This window comes from Oncorhynchus keta, chromosome 22 (assembly GCF_023373465.1).
Source record: "Oncorhynchus keta strain PuntledgeMale-10-30-2019 chromosome 22, Oket_V2, whole genome shotgun sequence".
Classification (NCBI taxonomy): Eukaryota; Metazoa; Chordata; class Actinopteri; order Salmoniformes; family Salmonidae; genus Oncorhynchus; species Oncorhynchus keta.
Window position 1 is genome coordinate 51,361,788 of NC_068442.1, and position 11,585 is coordinate 51,373,372.

At 41.1% G+C, this 11,585-nt stretch overlaps 1 protein-coding gene across 7 annotated transcripts in view; it reads right to left on the minus strand.

The window, feature by feature from the left end:
• Window positions 1–3,293, minus strand: part of LOC118382244 (ephrin type-B receptor 3-like) — a 133,673-nt gene extending 130,380 nt beyond the window's left edge. For 4 of the 7 annotated variants that reach the window (XM_052475527.1, XM_052475526.1, XM_052475525.1 and 1 more), the window contains exon 1: window positions 2,609–3,292. In XM_052475527.1, the coding sequence (XP_052331487.1) occupies window positions 2,609–2,672 (64 nt within the window). In that variant the 5' untranslated portion in view covers window positions 2,673–3,292. Of the gene's footprint in view, window positions 1–2,608 lie in introns of all 7 variants that reach the window. The other 3 variants (XM_052475522.1, XM_052475521.1, XM_052475520.1) reach the window with 1 other exon arrangement.
• Between the last annotated feature and the right edge of the window lie 8,292 nt (window positions 3,294–11,585).

Sequence of the window (11,585 nt, forward strand, 5' to 3'; positions counted from 1 at the left end):
CTCGTTTATAGTTTCTGGTCAGACCAGACGGACCATGTGGTCATGTATTGTTCTCGGGGCGGCCGCTTGCCTCTCCCGAAATCACCATTAACTAGCAGAAGTCTCCGAGAAGTCTCAGGCGCATGTCATAAATCACCCGACCATATTAAAAGCTTAGTATAAGGCCTGAACCAGGTCAGCGAAGGGAAATATATGGCATCACTTATGGTGGAAATAGATTGTTCTAACGAAATATATCAACTTAAGCCAAAAGCTGCACCCAGAATTTCGGTGCGGCTATAGGCCTACCCTGACGCACCACTCAAAATGAGTGTCTCCCAGAAGGACTATCTTCAAATAAACCGTGTATCGTTGTTATATAAATATATTTTATATCATGTATTTACCATTTAACTAGGCAAGTCAGTTAAGAACTACTTCTAATTTTACAATGACGGCCTACCTGGCCAAACCCGAGAACGACGCTGGGCTAATTGTGAGCTGGCCTAATGGGGCTCCCAATCACAACTGGATGTGACAAAGCATGGAATCGAACCAGGGTCTGTAGTGACGCCTACGAGCACTGAGATGCAGTGCCTTAGACAGCTGCGCCACACATATAGCCCAGGTGAATGTGTCGATTTCGTGCACATTATACTTCATAAGCTACCGCTTGTATTTGAAATGAGTTGGCCTATATAGTATACCGTATCAAGACTGAGGACACACACGAAACAACAAGGCTTATTAGATAAGCCCTAGCTTATATTATGTTTATACCTGTGCTATAGCCTACTTCACTTTATCACAACTATAGCCTACTTCACTTTACCACAACTATAGCCTACTTAAAGCCCCACTATGAAAACAACAGAACAACCGATTTTAAAAATGAATGTTAAACACAACATAGTCTTGCTATTTTATAATTACGCACAACTAATATAATGTTATTTTAGGATCGGAAGTCGGGTGATGAGTCGTTCGTTATCAAATGACCTCAATAGTCATTCAACTGCATGCTATTCGGTTTCTCTCGCAAGTTCAAAGAGAAACGCTTATCTTATCAGCGTAAATTCAAAGGAGTTGAAAATGTATTGAGAGGTCCTGAAAAGAGACAAGCAAGCTGTGGGAGAGCGCCATTTCCTGAAACAGTGGCACCCTGCCCTACTTTTCTAGTGGCAACAGTAACACTAGCCAGCCGGGTAGCCTTCCAAGTCTTGCCTTGCTAAAACGGCTGTAGCACCATTCAAACCGATTTCAACCCAAGTACCAATGCCAAATGTTTCCAGTAAATAAGTTATTCGATAGTATTGTTTTGACAATGAGCTGCCTGAACATAAGGATCACTTGATTAATTATTCATTTAATAAACCCGACCATTCTGTCAAGCAACGCATCTCTTAATACAACACTGACCGCGTTGGAGAGAGAGCAAGCATCACTCTCCCCTGTCGTAGACCTTTCCCCATTCTACACAAATCATTCATAAAATAGCCCACTGTTAGATAATACAACAATTTTCGTTTCATATATTAGCATAATACACCAGTTGTTTACAAAATCACTGTGAAATATAGGCCGTATTGCAATTGCCTTCGTTAATGTGTATAGCTATTTTAGTGAATTCTTTATTTTATTTCCTGTCATAAACCCACTAGGCACACGCGGGTTGAATCAGCGTTGTTTTCCACGTCATGTCAATGAAATGACTTTAAACTAACTTGGAATAAGCGTTTAATTGACGTCCGTACCCAGTGAGTAGGCCTACATGAATGAAAAAAATACAACATTCACTAAAATGCAATACATATTAATAAGGAACGCAATCGCAATAGGACCTATATTCCACAGTGGTTTTGTAGACAACCAGTGCATTGTGCTATTATTGTACATGGTTAACACACTTTTCTTGATATTGATCATTATCCAGTAGCACATAAAGCAAAAGGGTACACGTTGCTGAAACGGTTTGACATTAAAATAAAAAATAAAAAAACTGCTTAGAAAGTAGTTGATCCACTATTTTTGGCAATAAAGAACCCTTCCACGATACGAGAAGCTGACTCAGTAGCCTATGGTCTGGGGCATACCCGGGGAGCTGCAGCCTACAGAGATCCGACTCCCCGTTGACATACAGTAGTGTTGCGCTAATTTCCGTAAGGCGATAATGAAAAGCCAATCATCAAGACGAATGAATGATCTTAAAGAGAAGAATACACAGCCATCATTGAAAGGCTAGAACTGGTGTGCATTACAAATGTGTATTGAAAATCGGCAGCGGCAAGGTAATTGGGGTTGTTTGGGGTTGTCTGCATGCCGTTGCGCAAAGCTATCCGTTGGTGGCGAGTTCGTGCAAATCAAAATGGTCTCTTATTTCCTGATAAAATAAAATGTTCTCGATTTAAAGGCTACAATAAAAACAACAGAGATACATCTCGATGAGGGATCAAGCTGCGTAACTCGGCTTCGGCTACGACCAATGCGTACTGTTTGTTGGCCATTGACTGACCTCACGAAAGCTTCGGCGTAGTTAAAACCCAGGGCAATCAGGGTCTTAACGCAAATTCTCCCCAAAAAATAGCAGTTTATAATAAACCCCCTTAAAATATGAATGTGTCTGTCTTACCTTCAACAGCTGAGGCCATGTGCAACCAGAGGCTGCATAAAACCAGCAAGTAATCCATTGTCATAAAGCGGTCAGCTCGGACATAAAAATAACCCCAGGGGAGAGAGGGAGAGACGGGTGAATACAATCCGAGGTGTTCCGGCACCCAGTCCAACCGCGTCAAGCACCCAGTCCAACGGCGTCAAGCACCCAAACCCAGAGTTACCTCCATAAAACCAACGAGGGAAATAGGAATATGAACAAGGTACGAGAAGATTTGTGCCCTCTCCTTACTCAATGATTTCCAGTGGGTTTTATGCCAGAGAAACGAGATTCCGTAGTTGTCCTACCCGTAGACGCATTTGGCAAACGACCAAAGAGAAGTTGCACTGTTCCCAACAATGGTTCGGTAAATATCCCCGTTAATATTTCATATAATCGACACCGAGGGAAGTAAATGTCCGTCTCACAGGGTCTGTCGGGAAAAAATCCCAAGTCTTTTCTGTAGTCAATACGTTTGATATCTTCACACTTCTTGTATCAAATACCATAATGTAGCATAGTCCAACTATGCATTTTAACAATTACGTGCATACATGATCAAGTCTTATTCCCGATACAATCCGCTTGGTTTATCTATTGTAGTAAGTCCCTGAGCGAATTATCGGCGTGGTTGCGGAAAGTTTATGCTCCGCTCTGTGTGTGCATTGGAATGAAGAAACGGTGTGCAAGAACAAGGGAGAATAGTGAAAGAGAGAGCGAGAGAGAGAGACGGGGGGCGTAGTAGGAGGGGTTATGTGTAAAGCAGCTCTCATACGGTCACACCCCCACAACTAGCTCTGAAAACCGCTGCTCCGGGGCCACTGCTTTTCTCTGGAATCACATATTAGGCAGGGACACGGCGGTTTTAGCGGGGACAGAGCGCCCCCCTGCGGGACACTCATATTTCAGTGGTCGAGTTAAAGCAAAACGACGGAGTATCTCCTTATTTTCATTTTTGATACAATTATTTTCAGAATTACAGCAATGTGTCTGCAACAAAGTCGAGGATTCAGGTTTTAAAACAATGGACATTGTGTGTTATCGAAATTCAAAAGCTCTTCAAACACTTTTCTGTAACATTTTCTGTAAGTATGATTGTGTGCAATTCTCACCCAGTATACAGACCTATACATTCACAATGTCGTTTTTTTTGTTGAAGAAATACAAATGATTATCTGCAAGTTGCATACTTGATTTATTGTAGTTTGCCGAGAACAATAATAGCGCATTTGAAGCCCATGTGTCCATGATTAAAAACACCGGCTCTGCTGAAATATAGCTTATAGATATGTTTACAAAATTTAGACCCTACAGTTTAGAGTTTAGTGAAACTATTCTTGCCTGTTTCATGTTCTCTGTATTTGTTTATCTTCATTGGTATAGCGAAGGCGGTTTTCAAGAGCAGTCCGTTCGAAAATGGGCACACAGCGACGTTTCTTCTTCTTCTGTCGACCTGGAAGAAGGGGTCCTCTTTATTTGAAAAGACAAAAAAAATACAGCGTTTACAGTCATTTTATTACATAATTGTGTCATTTGCTTAAATAGATGATGAATAGGTAATAGCCTATGTCAATTAGTCGAACAACATGCCAATGCTAATGATGAGCCTTTCTGTCTTCAAATTAGATTTTTTTTTTTTTTTACACATTTGTTTTATTGTATAAAGAAGTTTGTTCATAATTCTGCATTATAATACTTTACTTAGTTCCCAATAAATTACATGACTGACTTTTATCAGAACTTATTCAAGTTATTTATTCACTTAATTCAAGTGTTCAAGATAAAAAAAAAACTAACATTTTATTGCGCTGAAGAAATGCTTTGATTAAAATGACCATTTGGGGGCCTAAAATGGTGCACAACAGACATCGAAGCATGAAAGTTCATGGAACATTGAAAAGAAATGAAACAACATATGCACGATCATAAGGTATGTTGTTGTTGTTGCTGCTGTTGATGATATACTTATATGTTATTAGTAGCCTAAGTTTAGCCTACTTTACATCGATTTATTCAATGTGATGTAAGAGTAGTTAGACACTTACTTATATTATCTTGTAATTTATTAACAGTAAGAACTGAACATATTCTAATGGGAACAAATCCGCTCAAAAATAAATTCATAGGTTTGTTTTGAGATGGGTCATATAGAAAACTACAATCAGCTAATTGAGATAGGCATAAAAAAAAGACTTATGTTTGGTTGTCAAATATTTCAGTGATGACTTCAGAGGCTTGGCCTCACATGGTAGGTTTCCTCTCGGGTTCAAACCCAGCTCTTGCATCGTCTTCGGCTCCCTCTCACCACCGCCCAACCCCGCACAGCACCGCGTCAGTAAGGCCCAATGTTACTGGGAAGAAGAGAACACGCCTGGGTGATCTGCGCAAGGAGATGAGAACGGGAGATAGACACACTGTAATAAGAAGTAAACTACATTTTGCACCAGAGTGCCATTTCTTCAAAGGTTTTCCAAAACTATTAGGCACGCAAGATCCACAAACCAGGTTATTGCATACATTAGGTTGAGGTAGGCCCTGAAGTTTATCTCATGTTGTTTATCTATCGTTTATCTATCGTTTATCTATCGTTGTTGTTAGCTCTTCGCAATGCCAAAATGGATGTCTTTATTTTTGACATTTAGCCAACAATTTTGAGACTCATTGGCTTGTTTGGACTGTTTTGTTATGACTTACAAAAGAAAGAAAATAAACGAATAGAACGGCCAATAATGTATTTAAGTGTTTACTACGTTGTCTATACAATCTAATACATTACGTAAATAGTCCACAAGTGATTACAATGTAGCCTAGTATAGCCTAAAATAAGGAGCGTCATTTGTAGGCTATTTAAGTAATGTATTAGATCTAACATAGAACATGTATCTATTTAAATCATCCTGAGTTTCGTATTTAAACAAAAAAGAAGTGTGACTTATAGTCTAAATTGTAGTTTTCCATTCAGCTTGTCTCTTGAAAGGCCTGTTGAGCACTTGGTTGTCATTTCCTGAGAGGAGCGAGGGTCGAAGATAAAAGACACGGAGAGTGTTGTTGTCCAGACGGACGCTGTCTGGGCTGTTTGTTGCCTCGTCGTGGTTGTTGTTGACACTCTCTCTGGGGTTAAGCACTCGAAATATCCGGAGTCACTTTCCCTTCCTCAGGTGTCCACAGTCACACAGTCGGGACTTTTTAAGAATAGCTTGGAGAACACCAGTCTGGCATGACCGAATTTTCTGTAGGCCAGTTAGTTGATTTTACAGCCATCTGCTAGTGCTTTTGTTGGTCATTGAATAGGCGTTTTTTTTTTTTGTTGGCACACTTTCGTCATACTATTGAGGCCCTTTTAAATTGTTAACTTGACTTTGTTTGCTTTTTAATATTTTTGTTTGTTTGCTTTTTAATACTTTAATACTCCTTTGTATCATCAATTCAGGGATGTTTGATATGCTGTATATACGTTGAAAATACACATCGTTTTCCACTCTGCGTAAAGGCTATATTCCATTGGTCACACAAACAAACATAAACAAGTATTTACTCATACTGAAGTTTAATATCAACATAATTCCCAAGGTTGTATTTAATTAAAAAAATAAAATAAAACCTCTTAAATCGGAACTATTATTACATTCACCAGACAGTTCTATATGATGTTTCTATGTTAGTCATTGCATTGGCATTACATCTCTCTCTCTCTCTCTCTCTCTCTCTCTCTCTCTCTCTCTCTGAAACATGTTTACATTGCCAAAGAATAAAGACATTTTACATTTTAAATGTCATATTATGTGCAAATAGTTAAAGTACAAGGTAAAATAAATAAACAAATATGGGTTGTATTTACAAAGATGTTTGTTCTTCACAGGTTGTCATTTTCTTGTGGCAACAGGAAAGGGGTGCTCCCTCTCGCCTCCCCTCCCCCTCCCTATCTTCTCCCACCTATCAATTCAATTTAAGGGCTTTACTATCTCCCCCTCTTCCTTCCTCTCTCTCTCTCTCTCTCTCTCTCTCTCTCTCTCTCTCTCTCTCTCTCTTTCTCAATTAAATTAAATTCATGGGGCTTTATTGGCATGGGATACATATGTTTACATTGTCAAAGCAAGTGAAACTCTCTCTCTCTCTCTCTCTCTCTCTCTCTCTCTCTCTCTCTCTCTCTCTCTCTCTCTCTCTCTCTCTCTCTCTCTCTCTCTCTCTCTCTCTCTCTCTCTCTCTCTGTCTCTCTCTGTCTCTCTCTCTCTCATGCTATAAAAGGCACCATCTCTGTAAATACTAATCAGAATCATGAAGAGGAAAAACAGGCTTATGTTTTGTCTTCATCTATAATTGATGTACTCCCTGGGGTTCCCACAGAGTTAACCTTTCCCTGTTTACGTTCAACCTCTAGCCAGTTCAAACCTCTCCTCACAGCAGAGCCAGGGATGTGCAGAATAATAAATAACAGTTTTGTATGTATTCCACCCTTTTACATTGCATTATTATCAATTAAATCATTGTCCTCTGAGTTTAAAATATCAATTACATTGTTCATTTTTGTGTAATTAAATAATAGTTTACTACCACATAAAAGACAAGACACTTGTAGATCATGCATAAATAATATAAATAAAGCATTATATTCTTCCACATCACATCAAATTTATTTGGTACAAGCGCCAAATACCTTGCAGTGGAATGCTTACTTACAAGCTCTTAACCAACAATGTAGTTTTAAGGAAATACAGTTAAGAATTTAGTCAGCCACCAATTGTGCAAGTTCTCCCACTTAAAAAGATGAGAGAGGCCTGTAATTTTCATCATAGGTACACTTCAACTATAACAGACAAAATGAAAAAAAAAAAAAAATCCAGAAAATCACATTGTAGGATTTTTTATGAATTTATTTGCAAATTATGGTGGAAAATAAGTATTTGGTCAATAACAAAAGTTTATCTCAATACTTTGTTATATACCCTTTGTTGGCAATGACAGAGGTCAAACGTTTTCTGTAAGTCTTCACAAGGTTTTCACACACTGTTGCTGGTATTTTGGCCCATTCCTCCATGCATATCTCCTCTAGAGCAGTGGTGTTTTGGGGCTGTTGCTGGGCAACACAGACTTTCAACTCCCTCCAAATATTTTCTATGGGGTTTAGATCTGGAGACTGGCTAGGCCACTCCAGGACCTTGAAATGCTTCTTACAAAGCCACTCCTTCGTTGCCCGGGTGGTGTGTTTGGGGTCATTGTCATGCTGAAAGACCCAGCCACGTTTCATCTTCAATGCCCTTGCTGATGGAAGGAGGTTTTCACTCAAAATCTCACGATACATGGCCCCATTCATTCTTTCCTTTACACAGATCAGCGTCCTGGTCCCTTTGCAGAAAAACAGCCCCAAAGCATGATGTTTCCACCCCCATGCTTCACAGTAGGTATGGTGTTCTTTGGATGCAACTCAGCATTCTTTGTCCTCCAAACACGACGAGTTGAGTTTTTACCAAAAAGTTATATTTTGGTTTCATCTGACCATATGACATTCTCCCAATCTTCTTCTGGATCATCCAAATGCTCTCTAGCAAACTTCAGACGGGCCTGGACATGTACTGGCTTAAGCAGGGGGACACGTCTGGCACTGCAGGATTTGATACCCTGGCGGCGTAGTGTGTTACTGATGGTAGGCTTTGTTACTTTGGTCCCAGCTCTCTGCAGGTCATTCACTAGGTCCCCCCATGTGGTTCTGGGATTTTTGCTCACCGACCTTGTGATCATTTTGACCTCACGGGGTGAGATCTTGCGTGGAGCCCCAGATCGAGGGAGTTTATCAGTGGTCTTGTATGTCTTCCATTTCCTAATAATTACTCCCACAGTTGATTTCTTCAAACCAAGCTGCTTACCTATTGCAGATTCAGTCTTCCCAGCCTGGTGCAGGTCTACAATTTTGTTTCTGGTGTCCTTTGACAGCTCTTTGGTCTTGGCCATAGTGGAGTTTGGAGTGTGACTGTTTAAGGTTGTGGACAGGTGTCTTTTATACTGATAACATGTTCAAACAGGTGCCATTAATACAGGTAACGAGTGGAGGACAGAGGAGCCTCTTAAAGAAGAAGTTACAGGTCTGTGAGAGCCAGAAATCTTGCTTGTTTGTAGGTGAACAAATACTTATTTTCCACCATAATTTGCAAATAAATCCATAAAAAATCCTACAATGTGATTTTCTGGATTTTTATTTCTAATTTTGTCTGTCATAGTTGAAGTGTACCTATGATGAACATTACAGGCCTCTCTCATATTTTTAAGTGGGAGAACTTGCACAATTGGTGGATGACTAAATACTTTTTTGCCCCACTGTATGTATATATATATATATATATATATATATATATATATATATATATATATAAAAAAAAGTAACACAATAACGAGGTAATATACAGGGGGTACCAGTACCGAGTCAGTGTAGAGATTATATACAGGGGGTACTGGTACAGCGTCAGTGTAGAGGTTATATACAGGGGGTACCGGTACAGAGTCAGTGTAGAGGTTATATACAGGGGGTACCGGTACAAAGTCAGTGTAGAGGTTATATACAGGGGGTACCGGTACAAAGTCAGTGTAGAGGTTATATACAGGGGGTACCGGTACAAAGTCAGTGTAGAGGTTATATACAGGGGGTACCGGTACAGCGTCAGTGTAGAGGTTATATAGAGGGGGTACCGGTACAGAGTCAATGTGGAGGCTATATACAGGGGGTACCGGTACAGAGTCAATGTGGAGGCTATATACAGGGGGTACCGGTACAGAGTCAATGTGGAGGCTATATACAGGGGGTACCGGTACAGAGTCCATGTGGAGGCTATATACAGGGGGTACCGGTACCGAGTCAGTGTAGAGGTTATAAACAGGGGGTACCAGCATGACGCTTGTAACGTCAGGGTAGTGGGTTCGATTCCCGGGACCACCCATACGTAGAATGTATGCACACATGACTGTAAGTCGCTTTGGATAAAAGCGTCTGCTAAATGGCATATATTTATTTTTTATTTATTTAGAGGTTATATACAGGGGGTACCAGTACCGAGTCAGTTTAGAGATTATACACAGGGGGTACCGGTACAGCGTCAGTGTAGAGGTTATATACAGGGGGTACCGGTACAAAGTCAGTGTAGAGGTTATATACAGGGGGTACCGGTACAGCGTCAGTGTAGAGGTTATATACAGGGGGTACCGGTACAAAGTCAGTGTAGAGGTTATATACAGGGGGTACCGGTACAAAGTCAGTGTAGAGGCTATATACAGGGGGTACCGGTACCGAGTCAGTGTAGAGGTTATAAACAGGGGGTACCGGTACCGAGTCAGTGTTTGGGGTTACAGGTTAGTTGATATAATTTGTCCATGTTGGTAGGGATAAAGTAGATATTTAACAGCAAGTAGCAGCACTGTTAAATAAAAGTGTGTGTGGGTGACGAGTCTTTGACAATTCTTTGGGACTTCATCTTTTTGAGGAGCTAGGGACCCATGTCAAATCTTTTCAGTCTTCTGAGGGGTTGTCGTGCCCTCTTCACAAATTTATTGGTGTGTTTAGACCATGATAGTTTGTTGGTGATGTGGACACCAAGGAACTTGAAACTCTCGACCAGCTCCACTACAGCCCCGTCAAAGTTAATGGGGGTGTGTTCGGCCCTCCTTTTCCTGTAGTCCACGATCATATCCTTTGTCTTGCTCACGTTGAGGGAGAGGTTGTTATCCTGACACCACACTGCCAGGTCTCTGACCTCCTCCCTATAGGCCGCCTCATCGTTGTCGGTGATCAGGCCTACCACCGTTGTGTCGTCAGAAAACGTAATTATGGTGTTGGAGTGGTGGTTGGCCACACAGTCGTGCTTCAACAGGGAGTACAGGAGGGGGCTAAGCATGCACCCCTGAGGGGTCCCCATGTTGACGATCAGCATGGCAGACGTGTTGTTGCCTACCCTTACCAGCTGGGATCCAGATTCAAAGGGAGGTGTTTAGTCCCAGGGTTCTTAGCTTAGAGACGAGCTTCGTGGGTACTGTATTGTTGAATGCTGAGCTGTAGTCAATGAACAGCATTCTCACATAGGTGTTCCTTTTGTCCCAGGTGGGAAAGGGCAGTGTGGGGTCTGATTGAGATTGTGTCATCTGTGGATCTGTTGGGGCGGTATGCAATTTGGAGTGGGTCTAGGGTTTCCGGGACAAAATCTAATGAATATATATCATCACTTGAAATTATAAGGACATTTTTCCTATACTGCCTATTGTTACGAAGAGTGTTGGACACAAATAATCCCATGTTACAGTATTCTGTAGAAATAGCGGTGGCTAGAGTTTTTGACAAATTGTATGGCTTTCCTCTGACACCGCCTGGTATAGAGGTCCTGGATGGCAGGAAGCTTGGCCCCAAGTGATGTACTGGGAAGTCTGACCTGGAGGATACTTATCAAATAAAATGAATTATTTTTTTTCTTCTTAAACCAACAGGTGTATACTGACAGTGAAATGCACACATACAGGTACTTTTCCAACAACGAAGAGTCAAAGATAAAAAAATAAAATAGTGTCATGAGGAATAACGACACATTGAGTAAAGAATAACTATAGCATGCAAATAACATGGCTATATACAGGAAGTACCAGGTAATAACATGGCTATATACAGGAAGTACCAGGTAATAACCTGGTTATATACACAGGTAATAGCATGGCTATATACAGAAAGTACCAATACTGAGTCGATGTGTAGCGGGTACCAGGTAATAACATGGCTATATACAGAAAGTATATCCACTGGCTTCCAGTTGAAGCTCGCATCCGCTACAAGACCATGGTGCTTGCCTACGGAGCTGTGAGGGGAACGGCACCTCAGTACCTCCAGGCTCTGATCAGGCCCTACACCCAATCAAGGGCACTGCGTTCATCCACCTCTGGCCTGCTCGCCTCCCTACCACTGAGGAAGTACAGTTCCCGCTCAGCCCAG